Below are 24,525 nucleotides of genomic sequence, written 5' to 3'. Positions count from 1 at the left end.
TAGTGCTGCTGACGCAGCTCTCTGAGCGTGCCTTGATGACGAGCTCGGACGGTGCTGAGGTGGCTCTCTGAGCAGGCCTCTGTGACGGGCTCGGACGGCGCTAAGGTGAATCTCTGAGCAGGCCTCAGTGACGGCCTCGGACGACGCTAAGTTGAATCTTTGAGCGTGCATTGATGACAAGCTCGGACAACACTGAGGTGGCTCTCTGGGCGTGCCTTGATGACGAGCTCGGACGACACTGAGGTGGCTCTCTGAGCAGGCATTCGTGACGGGCTCGGACGACACTGAGGTGGCCCTCTCAGCAAGCCTTGATGACGAGCTCGGACGACACTGAGGTGTCTCTCTGAGCAGGCCTCCGTGACGGGCTCGGACGACACTGAGGTGGCTCTTTGAGCAAGCCTTGATGACAAGTTCGGACGACACTGAGGTGGCCCTCTGAGCAGGCAATGGTGACGTGCTCGGATGGCATGCGTCCCGTGGGGAGCAATGGGCGGGCCTGAGGCCGGCCACCTGGCTCCGGGCGCTTCTGGGCGGACGGTGGGAGACGGGGCCGCGGGGCCGTTCCGTCAATGTCTGCCTGGGCAGCGGCCTGCTGATCCGCCCACTCAGCGCAGCCCCCCCCCCCCCCTTCTTTCCGGCCGGGCACGCTGCCCACAGGGGTCGGATGAAGGAGCCGTCACAGTAGGGTGCCGATGGTGTAGCGGTTAACCCGTCTGGGAAACTAGAGATACGGGGTTCGATTTTCCGCGATGCCCGCCCCTCCTGCCAGCGTGAGAAGCAGGCGACACCAAAAGGCCTCAGCAGTGCGGTACGTCGTAAAGCCCCAGTCACACGCAGGAGCCGTCACCCTGACTGGTGGGGAGCCGTCACCCTAGCGCCGGGTGGGGGAACCGTCACCCTGGCGGGCGCCGGGTGGGGAAGCCGTCACTCTAACGCCGGGTCTACTCTAGCCATCACCCTGACGGGTGGGTAGCCGTCCTGGGCGTCCGCCGACCGTCGGACCAAAAAATTACGTAGCGATGAGGTCGTGTTGGTGGTTATGACTCCGCGCTGTTCTGCGAGCCTCGCTCCACGTCGGGAGTGGTCAGAGCCAACGATCGCTTCGCCGTTCTCCCTCCGTCGGGTCTGGCTTCGTTGGTTTTTCATCACTGTCCTGGTGACGCGCGCTCGACAGTTATTGGTAGCTGAAGCTGGCCCGCTCGCGCGGCCGGTGACATGTGGCGGCTGTCGCCCCTCCCGTGAGCTGAGCGCCCTACACGTGCAGTGCCGCGGAGCTGTGTTTGATGCTGTGGAGGTGGTTCGGCTGTCCCGCGTTCGGCCGCCGTTTTGCGAGGCGTCTGCGCGCCGTCGGCTCGCTTCGATACTTCGACGTCGGATGTGTACCAGCTTGTTATACGCAGTATAACTTGGTGTGAACTGGAATGAGACTATGTCATCAGAATTTTGGATTACGGGCTAAAATTCCTTCCTGGTTGGCTGATTGTGTTCGTTTGGTAGGCCTGTGTTGTGCCCGTGTGACCCTAGCCCTTACCTGACGCGCCGCCGCCACCGCCAGCTGTTCAAGGAGCCGCTGGAGGCGGTGGACCAGGTGGGCGGCCCGCTGCTCGAGCCGCCCGACATCAAGATCATCTTCGGCAACATCCCGCCCATGTACGAGGTGCACCAGCAGTTGCGCGACGACCTGGCGCGCATGGCGCACCACTGGCGCGACGAGCTCAGCGTCGGAGAGGCCGTCATCAAATACGTGAGTGGCGTCGGCGCGCGGCGCTGGCCGGCCGTGGGCGCGCTGAGGGAGCTGATGTGGCGCGGCGAGAGTGCTGTGTGTGTGTGTGTGTGTGTGTGTGAGGGTGTGGGTGTGTGTGTGTGTGATAGATGCCCGTTTATCGTGCGAAGGAATGTTGGGGCTGGGTTTCAGTGTTTTCTTAAGTTTTGCGACGCTGATTTTCTGTATACAGGGTGGTGGCTGAAGACTTATCGTTTACAGTTAGGCGTGTATTTATAACAATTGTGATTTCCAAATTCCATCGCCATCGCAATCAATTCTTATCTAAGTTTTACGCCGAGGATCTTGAAAAAATACGGCATTTACAATGTGTTTTACTTTTTTCCAAATACTTCATGTTTGCAATGTAAAGAACGGAATATCAGATCCAGTCCATATGGTCATGTAGTATAGATGCAGGTCGTATAGCTGCACCTTTGAAATCGCATTACATCACATGGGGTTTGTGAAACACTTACGTGACGCATTTTACTTCCTTCCCTTACCATATATTAAGTATTACGAGCCACGATTGCTTATTTTCGCCCCCTTTCTGGGCCGCGAAACCGCAATCTCTGCTCCACGATGAGAAAAATACCAACACCAGCCTATAAAGGTCGGTGGTGAGGCCGTTCTGAGCGCGGAGGCAGTGCCGTGCGCCGCGGCTGGTGGCCGCGCGTGTCCGTCCCACGCGCCGCGGCGCCGCCGGGTCGCGCCGCCAATGGGCTCCGGGCGCCGGCGGCGCGGCACGCCCGCCGAGTGTGCCGTTGGTGCGGCCGCGGCTGACGCAAGGCGCGCCAAAATCGATGCCGTTATCTCCCTGGGGTAATGGCCTGTTCGGATATTAAGACGTGGGATTATGCCGAGCGTGACTGCGGTGCGGCTGAAGCAGGCCGTGTCGGCCCGGCGCTGCAGGGCGAGGCGGGGCGGGCTCCTCGCTGCGGTCCGGCCTCCTGACGTCGGCTGGGTCGAGCCTGGCCGCGGCGCGCGCCTGCCGCTGTCGCGAACTGGCTGCGGCGGTGCGGCGCGTGGGGCCGCACCTGGCGCCGTCGGATCTGCACGGGACGCGTTCGGCGCCGCGGCGGTGCGAGCCTCGTCTCCGCCGGGAGGCCGCAGCCGGCAGCCGAGCACGCCGCCGGGTGCGGCGGCACGGTGACCGGCTCTCGGGAAGCGGCGGCGTCGCCGATGGAGTGGGGGCACGACCTCAAGTGTCGGCCGATGGCCCTTCGGCCGAAGCCGGGCCCGCCCATCTGTCATTCCGTGCCATTGGCCTGCGGCGGGCTGCATTAAGCTAATCCGCCGTTCGGCTACCCGGGCGCGGCGGGCGGCGGTAAAGAGGCGCTGGCTGTGTCCTGCCGGGTCGGGTGGCCGCCGCCGGCCGTCTGCACCATTTGCTCCGGCTGACCTGACCTGGCCTGGCCCGGTCTGCCCGAGACGGGCCCCGTCTGGTCTGGTCTGGGCTTGGGACGATCCGGCCAGCGCTGGCGTTGATAATTGCCTGCTTACTTGTTTTCGTCATGTCCGGCGGTCTGGGGTCTGGGTTCGTTTGCTGGCGAAGACTGATATCGGCGCGTCGACATGCGACCGCCTCCACGGGGTGCTGCGTCTGCCAGCACCAGTGTCCAGCTGGCCAGCGTTACCCCGTTGTGGCGTGTGCCCGCTAACACTGGCTGATGTCTCTCGATCTCCTGTTCAATAGACTGGAAGCCGACCCCCGCCACGTAACACCGGTTGCGGGCACTGAGCGACAAGGTGGCCGGTCGGCCCCGAAGCCGGCGCCGGCCTCCGTCGTGACGCCGTGACGTCATGAGCTGCCGCCGAGTGTGCCCGGCCGTCTGCTCCGCGCGCTGTCCGCGGTCGGTCGGCGTCGCCACGCACCCTCTCCCCACGCTCGGTCGGCTCCGGCCCGGTGCGCATCAGAGCTGCGGGATGTCGGACGTGTGAAGCACGTCCAGCCGTATGACACCCGCGGCTGGGAAATTAACGTGCGATGGCCGCCATGGCGCCGGGCCGTGTATTCGCGACATTACGGCGCGCTCCGCACGGAAAGCCTCCCATTAGCCTTATCTGAAATGGATCTGCGCTTTTAATGAAACTATGTCGCCGGGTTTAAGAGGTGAGGCAGGTGGCGTCGTGACGCCCTGCTGTGGTGCCGGTCCATCGTCGGCGCTGCGCCGCCACGCTGTTCGGCAGGGGGTCCGGCGTGCCGTCTGTCGGGGCGGGCCGCGCCGTCAAACGGTACTTAATGTAGCGGAGAGTCGCCCCCGGAGCTGGCGGGTCCGGCCGCGCCGTGCGCTCGACGGGACGCGCCATCCGTCTCGGCTGTCCGGCCCGGCGCCGGCTGGGCATTCGGCGGCGGCGAGCGGGCGCGCCGGCCGGCTTCGCACCGAGCGCCGCCACCGCCGCCGCCGCCGTCCGGCGCACTTTGTAAACAGGCGCTATCGATTCGGCCGCGGCGGGCGGCGTCTGATCTTCATCGGCGGCGTCGGGCGGGGCGTAACGGGGACACGGTGAGGTACGGGGTGGACCGGGGACGTCGAGCGGGTCAGGGGAGGACCGGAACCGCTGGGTCAGGTCGAGGCAGGGTTGGAAGCCTGGGTCAGGTCAGGAGAGGACCGGAAACCCTGAACCGGTTGCCTGGTCCAAATCGCGGATGACCAGGAATCTTGGCCGGGCCCTGGGAGGATGCGAACTCTCGGCCAGGTTGTCAGCGGCCTGAAACCTTTGGTGAGAGATGGACGACGAACCTCGGGCAGGCCGTGTTGGACCGGGACCCGGTCTGTCAAAAGTCGGGGAACTCACAGCGCTGCAAAGAAGATAACCCGTGACAAACGAGCCTTTTTGGGTGCTGTCATCAACAGGCATTCGACTCATCCTGCGCGATTGTTGTAGAATGTGCCACCTGTCCATAAAGACAATAATGAATCAAAGACATTCCTAAACTGTCCGCCGTTCCTGGGATTAATGGCCGCGGCGCCAGGCTTATCTGTCCGCCCTGTTGCTGCGCCGATCCGACTCAACAGAGGTCGGCGTAGGCGTGCCATTCACCGCGGCGGCGAAGTGTGTCAGGTATATCGTTAGCGATACACATTGCGACTTATTTCACCAAGCATGTCGCTCGTTTAAAATGTTCGCAATCTCTGCATGATAATGTAGCTGCCTTCAGTTATCTGTCAGATGAAGCTGATCCCAAGAGAATGTTATTAATGTTCCGGATTTTCTGCTTTTTGTCCGCTGACTGTGTGTCAGTTGCATAAGCTAGAAGACCCGGCATTAGCGTAGTGCCCAAGTGAGCTCCTGGTCTGATCCTGGCACTTGACAAACAAAGGCGTCCATGGCCTTCCACTCCGAACGACCCACTCTATGGTAGTGTCGTTCGTGGTGGTCTGACTGCCCAGGATCGAATCCGCACAAGTGGTCTGTCTGCTCTGGTCCTCCAGGTGACTTGTTGGTGGCGTGGTCTATGTGCGGAATGTCGTATATTAACATCGCCCTGCTTCGCCGTCATGTCTTCGAGGCGTCTCGCGGTTCGCTGCCGTCCTCGCCGAAGATCAGCTCAGGAAGGGACCACCCCTACCGCCGGCGGTCTGCAAGCGGCCGCACGCCGACCCCCGTGACCTGTGCTGACCAGCCGACGTCCGGCAGGGTGACGAGCTGATGCGCGCCTACCCGCCGTTCGTCAACTTCTTCGAGAAGTCGAAGGAGACGCTGGTGCGGCTGGACGCGTCGCGGCCGCGCTTTCACGCCTTCCTCAAAATCAGCCAAAGCAAGCCTGAGTGCGGCCGCCAGACGCTGCAGGAGCTGCTGATCCGACCCGTTCAGCGGCTGCCCAGCATGATCCTGCTGCTCAACGGTCAGTGCGCCACCGTCGCCGCCGCCGGGCCGGCGTCCGAGCGGCGAGCGGCTCAGCCGGCGTCGGTGCCGCTCCCGGAAGACGGTCGCCAAGGCTGGCCGTGTGTCGGTTGCCAGGCTGTGCCGGCTGCGGCCGCCGTGGCTCGGTGCGGTCGTCAGGTGCGGCGGAGCCGGCTGACGGCCGGCTGGTCTGGAGGCGCTCGGTCGCCGCGCGCTGGACGTGGTCGGCGCCGCGGCCGGCCGGGCTGCTGTCGCCTCGCGTTTGGCCGGCCGGACGCGCTCACAAAGAGCGACCGAGCCGGCGACAGCGCGCGCCGTCCGCCGCCGTGATTCGATCCGACGCCATTGGCGGCCGGGCGGCCACTGGGGCGCCGCCGACGCCGAGACGGAGCGAAATTCGGTGGGTTGGAGAGCGCTGTCGTCCGTGCTATGCTTGCCCTCCCACGGGCGTTATTGACGCTTCGAGATGCGAGGGGTCCGCGCGGGCTCCAGCCGGCGCATCAACGCGTGGGCGGCGTGCTCACTGTTGATATTGCGCGCCAGGCTGCGGAAGTCCTCTGTCCATGAATGCGTCTGGCACGCCGGACTGCCTGGACGCTGCCATTGTGTGCTGTGGCGCGCGCCAATGCGCCACTCCGTCGTCCATTGGCGGCCGCGGGCGGCCGGCAGCGCCATTAGCTGCGGTCGGCCGGCCACGCAGCCACCGGCTCCACGCCGACCCGGCCCCGTCGCCCCGCTGACGGCGGCGCCCGGAGCCGACGGGGCACCGGCCACGTTCCTGTCCCGTAAAGATGTTGGGCGCGCTAGTGATTGCGGCTGGTGTGCCGTTTAAGCGCACGCCGTCGTCTGCAGCTGCGTTACTCGTGTGTGGTGCCGGTTCGGGTCGGCAATGCTGCGTGGCCCCAGCCTTGGTCCTGACCGGTGGCGACGCTGTGTCGCGCCGCAGATCTACTGAAGCACACGCCCAAGAGCCATCCGGACCATCAGAGGCTAGAGGAGGCCGTGGCCAAGATCAAGGAGGTGATGACGCACATCAACGAGGACAAGCGACGCACCGAAGGGCAGATGGCGCTCTTCAACATCTTCAACGACATCGAGAATTGTCCGGTGGGTGCTGGCGCCCGCCCGGCCTCCGGGATGTTAGGGTGCGATGCGATGGGATGCAGGTGGAAGTCGCAATGTGAGGCTGTATTCCCAAAGGCGAAACACGAGTTCTCTGATGGCTTAGAACCTGTGACTGAGTGCGATCTGGCCCACAGAATTCTGCTGCTGACCAGCAAGCATGCGACTGTCCAGCTGTAAACACAATGATGTGTTGGCTACATTCGAAGCACTGACTTATTTTTGGGTAGCAGGTTAGAGTGACTCAGAGAGAGAGAGAGAGAGAGAGAGAGAGAGAGAGAGAGAGAGAGAGAGAGAGAGAGAGAGAGAGAGAGAGAGAGAGAGAGAGAGAGAGAGAGAGAGAGAGAGAGAGAGAGAGAGAGAGAGAGAGAGAGAGAGAGACAGAGAGACAGAGAGACAGAGAGACAGAGAGACAGAGAGACAGAGAGACAGAGAGACAGAGAGACAGAGAGACAGAGAGACAGAGAGACAGAGAGACAGAGAGACAGAGAGGGGTATATATATATATATATATATATATATATAAATTGCTAGCGTCGCCTAAGTGCGTCATTTATGGTTTGCTGTAACAGCGACTATGCCGTCTATATTGCGTTCTTCGCGTGCCATTCTTTCCGAACCTACGGCGACTCCAGGCTGCATTGTCTGGGCGGAGCTCTGACGCAGCGCGCGATACCGGGCTGTGTCGTGACAAGGCAACCGACCGAGCCTCCGTCCGCCCGCCGGCTGCCGCGCGCGCGGCGACGCGCCGCTCTCGGCCGCCGCTGGGGCAGCGGGCTGCGTCGGGCCGCCGGCCGCGCCCGGGTCGTGACTCAGACCGACGCGGCGCGTCCGTAACCTTCGCCACCGCTCTGCTCCGGCGACGGGCCGGTCGTGGAGCGCATTAGCGTCGCCGGGGGGTCGCCGCTCGGCCGGCACCACCGGCCAGAGACGGGCCGGCGGGCGCGGGCGCCGACGGGTCGCCGGACGTTTATGGGTGTGTTCATGTCACTGCCGTCGCGTTTCGTTCCCGCGAGTTGGCGAGACGGACGAGGCCGTTGGGAGCTCGGGGTGCCCGGCGCACTGGCGGTGGGAGAGGTGCCGGCCGCTGGTCTGGTGAGGCCCGGTTGGTCCAGGTCCACGTGGGCCCGATGCAGGTAGCCTGACGCGTCCCAACCTCGTGTGCCGACAGCTCTAAGCACAGCGCATCAAGTGATGTTTAGCGTAGGGCTTGGTTACAATACCATCTTGGCCAACATACCGCCAGTTCCAACCACAGCACATCAAGTGATGCTTGGCATACGGTCCGATCACAATGCCATCTTGGCCAGCATGCGGCGCAATTTGCATTGAAACAAAACGACGTCATCGAAACGTTCCAATCTGGAATTAAAACATAAAAACAACAAACACGCATTGAGCGTATGACATTAGTGTCCTTCTTGGTTCTAAGATGGACCAGCCGGTGCCCGGGAGCCCGCACCGCAGTCAGGCCGGAGCTGGACATGTGGCCCTCCTCGCCGCCGCGTTAGCAGCGCCCTGTTCTGACGCGCCGCCGGTCCCGCCGCAGGCGCACATCGTGTCATCGCACCGGGCGTTCGTGGCGCGCTGCGACGTGGTGGAGATCAAGGGCGACGGGCTGAGCGGCCGCGGCGACCACCTCATCATGTTCCTGTTCTCCGACATGCTGGAGGTGAGGTGGGCTGCCGAACTGCAGGCGGCTGCTGGTGGGCGGATCGGGCTGGCCGCCGTGCCGCAGGTGAGACCGCGTGTTTCAGGTGCTCCCAAGGCTTCGTTGCGTTTGCCGTGTTTGTGTGTCGTGTCGTGTTCGGCCGTGACGTCACCCCGGCCGCCCGTTGCGTCTGGGGCTCAGCGGGGCGAAGCCGGTCCGCCAGCCCAGGCACCCCAGGCACCCCAGGCACCCAGGCACCGGTCCTCATCCCCTCGGCCCGCCGCGCACCACCGGACGCCCGCTCGGCAGCAGAGGCTCGCCCCCGATCTGAGTTCGGCGCCGTTCAAAGTCGTACCCGTCCTGCCGCGCTCCGGCCTCTTGGGCGTCCCCTCACGACCGGGCCGTCGAGCTCTCCGGCAGCGCCGCTGCACGTGCCGCCCCCTCTCCCTTCCCACTGTGTCCCCCACGCTGCTCGTGTCCCGGCGTCCCTGGTGTCCCTCCAGGGCGGGTGCGCCCGGCCGCCGCCGCGTCCGACGACGTGGCGATTGTAGTCGTCCGGCGGGGTCGGCGGCCGGCACAGCGGCGCTGGAGCGGCACCAGCCAACCGCCGCCGCCCCAGCTGCATGCCGAGCGGTCGGCCACAGCCTGTTCCGAGCGCCCGCCCGCCCGGCCCGGTCCGAGCGGCGGCTACCGCTGCTCCCCTGGCGGGCAGCGTGTCCGGCGTCCGGTTGGAAATGACGGGCTGTGGCACAGATTTGCTTCGGGAGACTGGCGCTCTTAATTTTGTGGGGTGATGGAAGAATCGAGGCGTTACCGTCGGCTTACATTTAGTCTCATCTCGTGATGGTGGTGAGTCGTGTTCTTGTTCATCGGAACGCCGGAAATTATGTCACATTGAGCTATGCAAATGCGGCAGCATCAACTCCTCGCGCAGTTGCGATCTCCGCCCTCACTGGATCGGCGAGGATGTTGGTCCGAGCAGCAGATTTTCCGTTGTAAGATATTTCGGCACTTTTCACCTGCATATTTTGTACTTTTATCCGTCCATGTGCAGCGAGAAGGGTTTCGTGGATAGCGGTGATATGTTACAGCTATCCTTAAAAACGATGCTGGGAATACAGAACGCATATAGCGTTGCTCTTGGGCGTTACTGCGCGGCACGGGTGGTACAGCTCGTGCGTTTCCCAGTACCGTTTTCGCCGGAGGGTATTTGTTTGCGCCCTCCCAGGAACTCGGGGTATCCCTGAATGAGACGGCGGGCCGTCGCGGCGCGGTGCCGCCAGCTGGCAGACGAGCCGGCAGCGGGCCGAGTGGTCCCAGCGCCGCCCGGCGACGCGGCCGTGATGGCGGTGGGCGAGGCGGGATCGGGTCACCCCGTCGCCTGCCCCGCGGGAGCCGCCCCCGTCCCTCACCTCTGCTCGGCGGTCTGGTGGGCGGGCGAGAGAGGCTGCTGGGCGTGTGCCGGACGTGCCGTCTGTACTTGTCCCGTCTCGTCTGCTGCTTCTGCCGATGTGCTCTGGAGGCTCTAGTAGCGTGGTATTTCACGCGAGTCGTGCTTTCCGCATGCGTTGCGTTGGTTCTTGTGCGGTGTACTTGTCCATCCACCAGCAAGTGATCGCTCGCCTTCCATAGACGTTTTATCCTGTTTTGCATTCTCCTCTGGTGTTCATTACAGCGTGTTGCTGAGTAATTATTGTGCTTTTTTGTTGCACGCTGTATGCTACATCGACTCTAACGGGTGCTATAGAACCAGGTAGATGCAGCGCCTCGAAGCTGAGCTCGAAATTCACACGCTCTTTAAACACTCCGCGACTAACTGACACCTTGTGGGCCGTAATGCGGGTCGTTTGGGAAATTGGGAATTGCCGCTCATTCCGGCTCGCACTAATGCAAGCATGGTTGCGGTCTTTAGAGATGGCCTCAACGGCGGGGGGCGATTTAACTACAAGTCAGTTCTGCTAATCCGTCCATCTATCTGCGGGGGCCTCATTCCGCCGGGTCGATCGCCAATTAATGCGAGCCATCTTTCGCGCTGTTAAAGTCCCGCGCCCGCGACCATGCAGCTCGCCGGTGCGAGCCGTCGGTGTGGATGCCGGCATGCCACCAGGCGTACCTTCGTGACTTTCGGGGCGTGCGGTCCCTCGCCGAAATCCAACAAACAACGCTCCGAGGAGTTCGATCGGGCCTTGGGTGTGCCGGAGCCTCTGTGGCGCAGGATTGCTGTGCGGGCGGCCGCCTTGCGCCCGGAGCCGGACCGGCCGCGCTCGTCACGTCCGGGTCCGACGCCGCCGCCTGGGGGCGCCGCTCGAGGCGGAGGTTGGACTGCCGGCGGCGGTCGATGTCCCGCCCACGCGGTAGCGGTACGTGCAGCGGCGCCGTCACGCCGTCACGAGCCGTGCTCGCGCCTGTTGCGCCGTCGGTCGCGCCCTGTCGGTACGCGGCGCACGCGGTCGTTATCAAGCCCGCCTCGGCGCCGTCTCGCCGTTGGTCTCTGACGTCTCGCCTTGTCGTCCCGTGACCTGGCCGGTCCCAGCCCCGGTGTGTCGTCCGACTCGACAGCGCCGGGTGGGCGGGACGCCCGTCCGGAGCCCGCCCTCACCCCGCCGCGCTCCCCGAGCCGCCCGGCTCTGCGCCGTCTCCGACTGATTGGCTCCCGCTCAGATCCAGCCGGGATCCGTTTTTGTTTTTGTTTTTCGTGGCGTTCTCTCCGGCGTAATCAAGAGCGACGCTCTGCGGGCTTGGCGAGAGCCAGCGCCGTCGGTCGTCTCTAAGTGGACAGAGTCTTTGTGGACGGTTGAGCGTCGGCTGACGGGTGCCGGCCGCTCCTTCGGAAAAGGCCACCGTCGGCGGCGAGCGGCGCGCTGGGCGTTTACCCGATCGAACCGGGCCGGGTAGGGGCCGTGCCAGCAGCCGGGTGCGGTCCGACGCGGGACTGTGGGCCGCCGACGTCGGGGTCGACCGGGGTCACCGACGGCCGACGAGTCCACAAGAACCGCGTGGGGTCGCAGCACTTCTCCGGAGGTGACGTCACAGTCTGCGTCGGAGTGGCGTCACACATCGCGTCAGAGGTGACGTCACCGCTGCTGCGGGGGCGAACCCGCCGGCGGAGGTGAACGTTGTTTCTCGAGGGTGCCTCTCGGACAGCGGTATGCTAACCTTGCCTGCTCGACCCGCCCCGCCAGCGATGGACTTCTCGTTGGCGCGTTTGGTGTGTTTGCGATGGCTCGTTCTCTCTGTTGTTCACAGTTGACTTCTAATTGTGAAACATTCAGTAATCTGCTCATTCAGAAGCTTCCGAAGTTGACTTAAAAACATTCATCAGCTCAAGCATCCTCTCGAGCGAGAGACACAAAGCGTCAGCTCCCAGTGGGGTGCCAGCGTGATGTGCGCGACGGTCTGTGCCAGTCGCGCTGTCGCGGCTCCTGCCTACTGCCGGCTCCCGTCAGCGGCCTGTAAACCACCTGGAGCGGAAACGTGACGCCCCAGTGACGGCTGACGCAGCCTCCGTCCGTGCGCTGGCGCGGCGGTGTCGCGGGCGGCCCGGCCGCGCGCTCGTGCCGGGACGGGCGGGCGGTGCCCGGCCGGCGTCTGGGCCACGTGACGGACGAGGTGGGCCGGGCGCCGCTCCGGCCGCGCCCTGAATAGCCGCGCCGGCGGCGGGTTCCCAGGGGAGGCGTGCACCTGCCGGCCGGCGGCGCCGCGTGCCCCGACGCCGCCGGCTGCGCCGGACTGTCGCGTCGCCGGCCGCCGCCAGGAATACCCTCGCCGGCGGCTATTTCTGGCGGCGGGCGCGCGTCGCCGCCGGGAATAGCCGACGGCGCGGCGAGGCGGGCGCCGCCCCGTGCGTGGAGAGCGATTGGCTCGGACGCTGGCGGCCGGCGGAGATGCGTACCGATCGAGCGCGGGCCGCCAGAGCGCCGGCCGAGCCAGCGACCAGGAAGCGCGCGCCGCGCTCCTGGTCGCGCCGCGCCAGCCCCGTCGCTGTCACCCCGGGGAGACGGCCAAGACGGGCGCTGTAGTTAATTTGACGGGGCGTGTCGCCAGGCGTCGTCGGCCGGCCTGGCTTGGTCCTGACGGCTGATGTTCCCGGTCAGCCGCGCTGCGTGTGTCCCGCTGGAAATAGCCGACCGTTGGCGTGCTAGCGATTTTGGGAACGTCCGTCGGCTGTCCGAGATGTGGGGACCGCTGTAATATGTTCACGACTTGACAAGCTGCGGTCAGGGCGGAAGGTGGTAAGCGAGGTACGTGAATTATCATGGTTTCTTGTAAACCGGTTCAGATGCTTAGAAATATGGCTAGATGCAAATAGGTACTGTTACAAAAGTTGATGACGGCTCTCGAATTACGAAGTGACTGACATCAAAGGACTGAGAAGGCCGACATTTTGTCTTATGCACTGCGAGCGTCCCGCGGACAGGTGCTCTTTTAGAGATAAAGCTCTAGAAGAGCATGTTCCGCGGTCTCGATGAGATTGGCTCAAACATTGCTGGGCGGCCCGGACAGATGCATTAAGCCAGCGGCGCCGGAGGCAAGCCCGGCTGTCGGCGTTATAACGCGCGGCGTGGTCCATGTTTAAAGCCGGCATATGTAAGTTGCAGGATCGAGGGTCGTTTGGACGGACGCGATCGCGGCCGAGCCGCTTCGTGGTCGTTACCGCCGCACTACTGGTGGTCAGGTCCGGTCGCTGCCCGGCTCTGAACAGAAACCACCGAGGCGTGACGGCTAATGGCAGCGAACCTCCGGCGCGCTAAAACGCTAGCCAGCTGTCCAAGTGACGCGATTCGCAGCGTTTCGGGCGTGATGAGCTGGTAGTTCCGTCGGCTAGAGCAGTGTACCGCTTACCGCTTACCCTTACCGCTTGAAGGCACTGTTCCACTATTGATTCCAATATTTGAATATATTGAATTGCAAGGGTCAGATATGCGAAATAAGCCCACTCGTGACTGTTGGTATGCTTTTAAGTGGAACAGACTACTCTAGACAATACAGTTTTTCTAGTTGGTAATTATGCCCTTCAATACGTCATTGCTTTATTGCTTCATGGAACTTCTGTATGACGTTGAGGCGCTGGCAAACCAGCCGTGCGAAATTGCCACCCTAGCACTCACATGTAGTACTTCAACTCGCATAGAGATGGCAGTGGCGCTGAAGCAAGCATTCGCTGGGCAAAATGCCGTTATGTGGTCGTGTTTTGGCTCTTTCTCGTGGTGTTCTTGCTCTTGTTTAATATGTCGACATGTCTTCACATGCCCGATTGTGGCGATATTCGTAAGCTGTTCGATTAAGTCTCATTTTCGTAATAAGTAGCAACCATGCACAACTTTCTATAGTATGTAGCACAAAACGTGGTTCGTGATTGGATCTTGCACAGCTTCCTCAACATGGACTGAGAGCCAGTTGATGTCCACAAGATTTGGGAGTCGTGCTCACGGACGCCAGATCTGAACGGCTGGACTGTAATGTTCTTGGCGGGGTGCCGGTAGTGTAGTGGTTAACGCGCCTGTGTTAACCACTGCGCGTCTGGGAAACCAGAGATACGGTGTTCGATTCCCCCCGGTGTCCGCCCTTCCTGCTAGGGTGAGAGGCAGGCGACGCCGTGTAGCCTCAGCAGATGAGTGCGTCGTAAAGCCCCAGCGACACACAATGTTCTTCTTGGCCCTGAACGCCGCATGACCAGTGGTTGACAGGATTTGAATGACATTGTTATGGCGTCATGCATGCCTGCACGGCCTTGAAGTAGTGCACAAGAAATAGTCTGCACATCTTCGCGGGCGTATAGCTCAACAACTAGAAGGTTTTTTTTTGTCTTGAGGGCCGGGCTGTGAACTGCCCCGAATGATCTTCAACATGACTTTCGGTTCAAAGCCCCATACAAATGTGGAATATTCCCTGTAAGCGGATTTTGATATCTGAGCTGTCCAACCTGTCTGACCAGTCCCGCCGCACGGACGGACGACTGTGTTCCGAATCGACGCACGTAGGAAGCCCGTTGGCATATGAAACTCACCGTGAGTGTTGTGCTTTTTTTTGTTGTGTTTTTAATTGTAGGTTGACTGCTTTTTGCACGCCCGGGCATGGCGAACCCAATGTTTGGAACTACAACGTGGCCCCCGTGAAATGCGCGGGGCGAGTTTCGAACCCGCGGCGCTAACGGCACCTATTGGCCGTGCCCAGATCAACTCGCAACGCCATGGATGGAGCCGCGTTGGTCGCGGGTGCACCAGCCGTCGGGCGTCGGCCGGTGTCAGTGTCGTCACCGGCCGACGGCGGTGCCGTGCCGCCGTCCCCGCTCTCACGCCGGCCGGGCTAGGTCGATCCGACGCCGCCCTCAACCGGACGCTGTTTAAACAGCGGCCGGCCGCGGCGATCTCGAGGATCGCGCTGAGTAAACGAACCGTGCCGAGAGGCGCGCCGGCCACGGCCAGGGAGGCGAAGGCCGGCGCCCACACCGTCCGGAGCCCGTGGGGACTCGCTGTGTGGACCGGTGGAGGGGCCGCTTTCTCGGTGACCGCCGGGAGGCGGTGGCCGGCGCCGACACCATCCAGAGCCCGTGGGGACTTGCTGTGTTGATGGCAGGGAGCCGCTTTCTCGTGCTCGCCGGGGAGGCGGAGGCCGGCGCCAACACCGTTCGGAGCCCGTGGGGACTCGCTGTGTTGACCGGTTGGGAGCCGAACCCTACCGGCGCGTCCCGCCAGTCGCTGGGTCATGTGTCACGCGCCAGCTGGCCGCAATGCCCGAATGCAATGCTGGGCTGGAAAAGAGCTGACGGTGAACGGAGGCAGACGGAATAGCGATTCGATTAATTGTGCAATAGGTATACGGTCTTCAGAACTGGGATGTGGTCCATGGACGCAGCATAACGGCGAAGTAGTTGAGATGTGACGTCGGCGAACGTTCGGGTCTCAAAGGCACTGGCGCCGTGCTGTAGCCCTCCCCGATCCCGCCAACAGTGCGATCCTCTGCGAGTAGCTCAGAAATCACGCGTAAAAACGGTTGGAATAACAGTTGAGGTGCGATGATCGACAGGGCTGTTTTTGCTCATAATGAAAGCCACGTGATTAAGGTGTGAGTTTGCGGTCGTCACATGCGGGAATGCTCTCCAAACCATTGCCAGACCTTTCTCGTTATGTTCTGCACCGGGATCGTGTTCAGTCAGTCTTACTTTGCTGCGTTGGTTTTGGAATGGAGCAGTCGTATCATTGTGGTATGCGATGCCATGTCCGAACGTTTAATTCTTAGTGTACGCACACACTATTCTTCAACAGTCGCTGGCTGTCACTGCTGGATGCTTCCAAGACTATATTTTGTCTACAAAAGGGAAGCCCCCTGAAAGCTTGCGTCTGAGACTGTGCCGTAGCACGACTCCGTTACCATTGCGGGCGTCCGAGTGGCGGGGTGGGAGTTGCCGGCGGTGTCGGCCCTGCCCTGCCCGCTACGGCTTTGACGCCCGCCGGCCGGCGTTCCCGTCCCCCCCCCCCTCCCCCCCCCCTGCGTATCTCCAGGCACCGACCTGGGGCGGCCAGCAGCTCTCCCCGGACCATCGACCCGACCAGGGGACGGGTTGCGACCGCGGCCCAAACCTCCCTCCCCCTCCCCCCTGTTCCTCAAGCGCACCGGGTACAGCCTGCCGTCCCGTCTGGTCACCGGGCAGCGGCACACCTGATCACCAGAACAGAGGTACATCTGATCACTAGGGCAGCGGCACACCAGATCACCAGAGCAGCGGCACATCTGATCACTAGAGCAGCAGCATATCTGATCACTTGAGCAGGGTGCATGTCACGGTGTTATGTTGATCTAGCTTTCTCAAAATCGTCACTGCTTAATGCTGGGAATGGTTTGGGGAGCCGTCGACCCGCTTTTAATTGGTTTGCGGTCGTGTTTGTGATAACCTGGCATTCATATTTGCCTTGTTCCACTAGTTTGCACCACGTCATTATGTTATGCTCGTGCATCGTGCATCGTGCAGATTTAGCGCTGGCCACCTCTACATGCACAGTGCGATCATCGCTGCCAGTCCGTGCTGTCCCAGGGCGTTTGGTCAGTGCGGTCTACGTGTCACGGTCCACGCACCACCCAGCGCGGCACGACACGCGCCGCGCTACTGCTGCCCGACCGAACTGTGGGAGCAGTGCCCGCATCCGTCGATGCGGTGCTCGCCCCGCGCTGGCGCGTGCATGTGTGGGGAACGCTGCTCCGTTGAACGAGGCTTTGAGGGAGACGCAGTCCCGCAGGCAGCGGGTGAGTGGGCTCTCCCGAAGGTAGACTGAATATGACAAAGCGCCGTTTCCGCAGACATCGCGTCTGCTGTTGAAATTCGCCAGCCAGCGTCTCCGTCGGCCTTTCGACTCCGTCTGCTTGCATAATTGCATTCGCTAGGAAGAAGAGTGAACGAAAAAGACGTCTACGTCAACTTTCGACGTTAGTTTTTCAGTATATGTTATTCAAAAGGCTGTCAGCTGATTACCAAATTTTAAGATTTCCAGCTTATGATTCCTCTCAGCTGTCTGTTACTAAACAGAATAAAACAGTTCGTGACTCGGCCTCAAACACTGAACTACAGTCTGTACTTTGCGGCGCACACAGTAAGCTGGACGAGGAATGGAATGGAATGGTAGGCTGGAATGGAATGAAACACAGGAATGGTAGACTGGACGCAGAGCCGCCGCTGCCGCTGCCAACAACTAGACAGCTGACCGCCGTCAGAGGGCGCGGAGCACTGACATCTGTCTTGCCCTGCCTGCCCTGCCTGCTTTTACCGTTCCTCGCTCCGCGTCCGAGGTACAACCGCGCATCGCGCACCTGATGTGAGGAAGTGACCTCGGCGTCACGCCATGACGCCACCTAATGCTGGCTGTGGCGCGGTAACGTGCCGGCGCCCCGCGGCGTGATGACGTCATCTGGCACCGCTGCGATCTTCTGACCTAACGGCGTCCCCTGACGTTACCCGCCGTGACGTTGTGCTGCGATGCTGCCGCCAGGTGTGCAAGAAGCGGGCGCGATACAACACGCTGCGTTCACCGTCGGCGGCCAGCCTGCAGGCGGCCTCGCGCTCCTTCAAGCCCTACAAGCACGTGGAGCTGATGCCGCTGGCGCACATCAAGCGCGTGGTCGACATACGGGAGACGGAGGGTAAGGGCGCGCGCGCCGGCCGCCGCCTGTCCGCCGCCTCCTTCGCCGGAGCCGTCTCGTCATCCTTCGAGTCCGCACCAGGTACCTATCCAGGTCCGCTCCGCGCGCCGCCGCGCAGTCCTGGCCCCTGCTAATGGCCTCTCCCTGTCCAGTCCTGTCTTATCCTGTTTAGCCCTGGCCTGGCGTGCCGGTCCTGGTCTGGACTGACCAGATCTGACCTGACTTGACCTGGCCTGGCCTGGCCTGGCCTGGCCTGGACTAGTCTAGCCTGACCTGACCTGACCTGACCTGACCTGACCCGACCTGACCTGACCTGACCGGACCTGGCCTGACCTGACCGGACCGGACCGGACCTAGCCTGGCGGTGCTGCTCACATCGCCGTGCCGCGCTCTTTCGGAGTTGTGAGGCTTCGTGGCCATGAGACTTGGTGCCGGTTTTCTGCGCAAGGTCAAGGCGAGGTTGTGCAATGGCTAATATTGTTTGGTGTGTGCTCATTGTCTTGAAGTGAATTTAGTTTCTTTAAAGAGAGTGTCCTATCTCGGGGTATATTTCAAGAACGTACTCTAGCATCAATTACGTTCTAGCATCGAAAACCTCAGCATCAATTACGTGTAGTAATAGCACTGGATAGCGCCAATCCAGCACCATCCGGGCATAATATGGATAATGTATTCTGGCATAATTTGTGTTCTTTTTCGAGCCCAAATTTCGCCGCCAACACTTTGTAACAGCACCACGCTTCTTCGTTTCTCTCAGGATGTATCGCGAGTTCGCGATTGCAGTTGTCCAACCACCGTCGTTTTGACGACGGTAGCATCCACTGAAGGCTGTCGTCTGTTACGTGCTAGAGGTACTACTTTTGAGCTGCTTTAACCCGCACATTGCGGCCCTGCGGTCTTAAAAGAGGCGCGTCTGCTGGCGTACGAATGATGTCAGTACAAATGAATGTTTGTGATTGGCGCCACTGGTGGCGAGGGCCAGTTACCGCGAAGCGCATTGGCTAAAGTTTGAATCAGTGCGCCACGACCCCTTGAGCGGCCTCCCGGCTGTTGGCGGCTTCTCCCCGTCGAATCCACTGGTCCAGGACATTCAGTCGCGTCTTAGCTCACTGGATCGAGCAGGAAAAACGGTCGTTCTGTGCTGGATCCCAAGTCACGTGGAGATATGCGGAAATGATCTTGCTGAGGCGGCAGCAAAGCGCGCTACGACAGGCACTAGAATTCCTATAACACCACTACCAGCTCAAGACATGCACCTCGCAGTGTCGTTGTTTATGCAGAAGCGATGGCAGTTCCACTGGAACTCGCTGAGCGCCAACAAGCTGCAGTCCGTGAAATCCCGTATTGGACTATGGCAGTCGTGCTTTCGGGACAATAGGGTGGAAGAAGTTGCCCTTTGCCGGTTACGCATAGATCACATATGCTATGCTACGCCAGGTATCTTGGGATACACTTTGACCGCCGCCTTACATATAACGCACATCTTAAAATGTTACGCGATCGATGCTTTAAATCTCTCAACATACTAAAGTGTGTGTCTCGCACATCGTATGGGGCAGACAGAAGCACGCTTATGCTTTTATATCGTTCCCTCGTCCGCTCCAAACTGGATTATGCATGCTTTGTTTATGATGGCGCGTCTGAATCCAGCAAGCGTGTTCTTGATACCGTCCACCATACTGCCATTCGCATTGCTACTGGGGCGTTTCGCACATCACCTTCCGTCAGCCCTTTAACGGAGGCACACGAACCACCACTTTCGACGAGGAGGAAAATGCTTGGCATGCGTTATGCCTTGAAGCTGCGGCAGTTCCCACTTCACCCGACGTATTCTGCAATATTTTCGCGGTTTGCAGTAAGTTCTCTTCGTCATGGGCCGCAGCAGCACGCTTTAACTTTTGGTTCCCGAATGAGAGCGTTATTGCTTGAGAGCGGAATTCCTGTTCGGGGTGTAAGGCAAGTAAGCCGCCTGGCTTCTCCTCCTTGGCAAATGACCACACCCTTCATTGACACCTCGCTTACGGAAATTAGGAAAAAAGACGTCACACCACACCTATTGAGATCCAGGGCAGTTGAGCTTTTGGCGTGTTATGAAGGATATACCCTGACATACACAGACGGATCCAAAACCTCGGATGGCGTGGGTTGTGCTTTCGTTAGCGGGTCCGTCACTCGATCGTTCTCGTTACCGGCCCACTCGTCAGTTTTTACGGCGGAATTAGTTGCAATCACCAAGGCGATATGTTTCATCGAAGTGGGTGAAGAATCTTCACACGCCATTTTTACAGATTCACTGAGCAGTCTCTCTGCACTGAAGTCTTTTTATCCATCATGTCCCCTTTTACAGGACATTTTATCACGCCTGACAATTGAATCGGGTTGGAAAGAGAGTTGCACTATGCTGGATCCCTAGTCACGTCGGTATCGTGGGCAACGAACTGGCTGATGCCGCTGCTAAGCGAGCAGCGGTAGCACCATATACCCGGTTTTTGCCTATCCCTGCCAGAGATTTTTACCCGGCAGTCAAGACCTTCCTGAGAAGCAGATTGCAGCGCTGTTGGGACCAGGTGGGGGGCAATAAGCTCAGGGCAATAAAGACAGAGTTGGGCTTGTGGTCGTCATGCTCTCGCAGTGTGCGGTGGGAAGAGGTGGTTTTATGCAGGCTGCGCATTGGGCATACCTATGCCACCCATGGCCATCTGTTACATGGAGCCGACAGACCCCTATGCCAGCGGTGTGACCCCTATCCTGACTGTCCATCATGTCATTATATCATGTCCATGCCTCTTCGAAGAACGACGACGTCACTTTGGTTCACAGGCTTCGACCCTGACGATAAACGATGTGCTTGGTGACAGTTCCTCCTTTCTTGGTCCCAAACAGCTCCTTTCGTTTTTAAAAGATATTGATTTTCAAGTCATTTTCACACCGTACTAATTAAGTAACAGCATAGTTATGGGCGCAAAATGACCACTGCAGTCGACGCGCCCGAAAACTCCAATGAACAACAACACATATGCTACGCACTGTCACCTGCTAGTGGCTGGCGACAGACCATGCTGCAGTCGATGCTCTGACCCGCTGACCGTGCATCACGTACTGGTCGCTTGCCGCCACCTTACTGCAACGAGAGCGCAGTTTTTCGGACACCGCGCCCAGAGTCGCACGCTATACGACTTTTTAGGGGATTCTTTGAACGCCGTCGAGTTTGGTAAAGTGTTCCAGTTTCTTCGCGCTATAGATTTCCCAGTAATCTTTTCATCGTGATAATAGGCCTGATCATCAAGGCATTATAGGATGATCTGATTGGTACACTTTTCTGATTGACGGCTCTGCATAAATTTATATTTCTGGGCGCTGCATGACCTACAGCAATCGATGCGCCCTAAAACCCCAAATCATCATCATCGAATCAGTGCGTCAATGTAGGCCATGTGAGACTCCGTTTTCCAAAGCCAAAGTGCATTTCGAAAGGAGCCGCTGTGCTAAATGCCATCTGGGAGAAATTATAGCCATAGTATAACGTTTTGTCGAAATCGCAGGATATGATCCTTATATTCACATATTTTCCTGTAAATAGTGTTTCAAGCTATCTCAGAATTTATTACATAAGCATTCTGACAGACTAGTGTGTGGCAAATATTTGCTGAGCAAATACATCGGGAAAGCAGGGCGAATTAAATTTTATACTTTCATAATTGTGAGCAGGGAGTTCAGTGAGATTTCTCCCGCAGGAGAAACATGCTTGACATCGAAATTTCTGAGCTATACAAAATGATATTGAGAAAATTACTATTACCGGCCACATCGGACGCGTCTAATGTGACAATAAGTGTAAAATGCAAAAAAGGTAGCATGAATCTTTTATCACTCGCCCGAGTGGCTGGTTGATGTGATGCACTCAGGTTTCTGCGGAGACCCTGAGATATCATAAAGTAAGGGAGCTAGATGCACCAAATTCACAGGGTAGGTAGGGCTATATGTTAGTTTGTTTGTGTCAAATCTTCAAGTATTTAGGTCGTGACTTAGGGATCAGAAGGGTCAAACAAGGTCAAACCCCAGATCGAACTCCGAAGTCTTCTCAGACGCCATACAGCCTGCTTCAACCTAGATGCCTCTTATAACCACAAGGCCACTGGTGCTCATATCAGGTCTGTGACCTTATTTCACCTTCAGAAGGCAAAAATCACCCACACTTTCGGAGGTTAATTTGATATTGAAAATTGCCATCGGTTCCAATCACTACCTCAGGCGGCGTGCTCCTCAACGCAAAAGTTGATCGAGACTTTGGTCAGTGACTTCTTGACCTTCGTGAAGCTCTAGCGAGACATATTTTAACGTCCGTGCGACTCAGGAGTTCGAAACAAGCATCAAGAACCGCGCCCAATAATGCAAGTTGTCCAGTAAAAAAGGGTTCTGTTTTAACCTTGATCTGGCATTCATACCTGACCCAAGTTTAATGATGTTAGTTGGAGTCCTAATTCAATTGTCTATCTAAGCAGCCATTTCATAGTTTGGCTTCGCCGAACAGTCCGTTGTGGCATATTGAACCAATCCCGAGTAATTGCGTTCGCTGGAGGTAAGGCCTGACCTTGACCTGCAGGATAGCGGCCCGACGAGGGATATACGTTTTTGATGTAAAAGATTGGCTATTCGATTGCCAGCAGGTACACAATGCTTGGTAAATTCTATTGAAAACACTTGGCGGGGTGAAGTTGACCCCCACCCGGATGTTTGTTAATCCTGGCAGTTGCGTGCCAGGCGTTACGTTACTGCGCATGTGACGGGTATGAAATTCAGGTAATCGCAACCCGACGCTGTTGTTAACAGGGTTTACACAAAAATAGCCGACGGTGGGTCTTGAACCGCCGACCTGGTGGTATCTCATGCCTCCTTGAGCGTCGTGACTCGATCCGGTGATAACGCGAGGTCTTTATTGGATAGCTAATGGAGCGTGTGCCCCCCCCCCCCCCCCCCACACAGCCATCACCACCATCGTGCCCCGCCCGTGCCGCCCGGCCCATTAGAGCCTGATTTGTTTGATCCAATCATGATGTGGGATGTGCCAAGGTGGCTGTGGGCGTCTCGTGAGTGACAGTCGGCCAACTGCGCCGCGGGCAGGCACCTGCCAGGCGTGTGGCAGCCGGCGGCCGGCAGCGCGCCGCATAGGCCGAAGCGCTTGCCGCCAGTGCCGCATTCAAAGCAGCTGACGCAGCTGTGCATTGCTGTGTGGTGTGCGTGCTGTGGAGGTTTTCTGAGGGCACTCCTGACGTTTTTAGTGGGTGCATCTGATAGCTCCTTATTTTCGGAGGTTTGCGAAGTCATGTACGTTGCTTTTCCAGGAATTGTCACCTTATTCTGTTCCTGTTATCGTCCTGGTCCGGCGCGCTGATAACGCTCGTGCGCGGTACCACAGGACTGCGGGCCGCCACGCCGCGGGTGGCTAGTGATGCTTTCCTTGGGGGGGGGGGGGGGGGGAGGAGGGGACGAGATCCATGACAGGCAGCCAGCTTGCGAGTGGTCGCGTTCAGACTGAGTTCGGGTGTGACCTGGTTTCACCTCCGCTTCGTGCGGCGGTGCGAAATAAGGTTGAGATACGGCGCGCCGTTGTCGCCGTCTATTTCGGCCAGATGTTGGCTGGCTTTGCAGTTGCGGTATGGGGTGACCTGGGTGGCAGTTGCTGTCGCGTCGGTGGTCCGCGTCGGATAACGGTGCTGGTGTCGGTCATCCGAGTACGCCGCGTCTCGTAGGCAGGATATTGAACCAACCCAACAACAGGTTTTGAACTAAATATGTAGAAGATTGCGACTTAGTTACCCCATCGAACTCATGGCACTGATCTTTGTGCTAGAAGGTTATTCTTTACGCTGCAATAATTCTGCGGAGTTTCACTCCTGACCCTGACCCTTTCGCCCCTGACGCTCCTGAGTCCAGTGGGAGCGGGCGCCGTATGGTGGTACTTCCATTATGATATTTAATTTTAGCGTTTTAGTCCGTATCAAGTCCATAGCGTTGCAGCTGAAGATAAAGTGCAGAAGTGGTGATATATGGGGTGTTCCACATTGGGTGGGTTGAAGAACTGCTCTGTAGAGGCTGGTTTTCTGCCCGTTTTAGTGACACTGAAAGTAGCAGGGTTTTATGGTTCAGTCCATGTCACGAGGATATGTGTCTGCTTCACGGGTTTCTTCACCCTAAAATGAATCCATTTGCCTTCACAGAGTGCCAAGAACCCATCTACGTCCTGACCATTTGACGATGATGGTGATAGAATCAGGGATCATTCCAGTGCCCACTCAGTGACCATTTCAGTAGATGCCAAGCTACGTGAAATGTAACCCCCGCATATATGTGTGGGAATCACCGGATTTAAGATGGAACTGCACTTTATTGCATCCAAGGGGTGGGCCTTAGAGTGAGTTGAGGGGAAGTATGAACGTCACATACACGATGTCTACAGAGAAAGAGAGCGAAAGAGAGCGAGAAAGAGGGAGAGAGAGAGAGAGAGAGAGACACTACAGCGAGGGCCATGTAGGCGTCTGAAGGGTGAGCCTTGGTCGAGAACATAATGGCCCCAAGCTGACGGCCGTGGCTCAGACGATACACGACTGAGTGTCGCAGGGTCGCGTTACGTCTCGCTAAAAGGTCGTGATGCCGGCGCGCCGGCCCCACTCCAGCGCTGTCCTTGGCCCGGCGCCGGCAGTGGAGACGGCGGGCCGCGGGCTGGTGTGGGTGGCACACGGTCGCCGGTCCCGCTTCGGCAACCTTGCGCGGTCCCGTCGTCGTCGCCGCCGCCGACCTCGCCCCGCGCCGAGTCACAGGACGGCCGCCCGTCGGCTCCGTGCCCCGGGCCCGCTGCAGGAATTGAAGGGAGAGTCTGGAGCGCCGCCGGTGCGGTCGGGGCGCACAGGGCTGGTTCTGGGACGGCAGTGGGGGTTCGGGGCTGATCGCTCGCGGTGCTCGGTCGGCGGTCGCGTGCCCGCGACCCGGACCGGCGGGCACCGCCGGT

The 24,525-nt window shown here is 59.4% G+C and overlaps 1 protein-coding gene across 3 annotated transcripts in view; it reads left to right on the top strand.

Moving 5' to 3' along the window:
* Positions 1-24,525, top strand: part of pbl (epithelial cell transforming 2 pebble) — a 68,598-nt gene that overhangs the window by 17,517 nt on the left and 26,556 nt on the right. For all 3 annotated transcript variants that reach the window (XM_037219817.1, XM_037219816.1, XM_037219818.1), the window contains exons 13-17: positions 1,556-1,744; positions 5,408-5,615; positions 6,561-6,721; positions 8,286-8,408; positions 17,369-17,519. In XM_037219817.1, the coding sequence (XP_037075712.1) occupies positions 1,556-1,744; positions 5,408-5,615; positions 6,561-6,721; positions 8,286-8,408; positions 17,369-17,519 (832 nt within the window). The remainder of the gene's footprint in view (positions 1-1,555; positions 1,745-5,407; positions 5,616-6,560; positions 6,722-8,285; positions 8,409-17,368; positions 17,520-24,525) is intronic.

This window comes from Pollicipes pollicipes, unplaced genomic scaffold (genome assembly GCF_011947565.3).
Source record: "Pollicipes pollicipes isolate AB1234 unplaced genomic scaffold, Ppol_2.1 Scaffold_4295;HRSCAF=5057_pilon_pilon_pilon, whole genome shotgun sequence".
Classification (NCBI taxonomy): Eukaryota; Metazoa; Arthropoda; class Thecostraca; order Pollicipedomorpha; family Pollicipedidae; genus Pollicipes; species Pollicipes pollicipes.
Note: the sequence above shows the minus strand (reverse complement) of the source record. Positions and strands in the feature narration are given on the sequence as shown.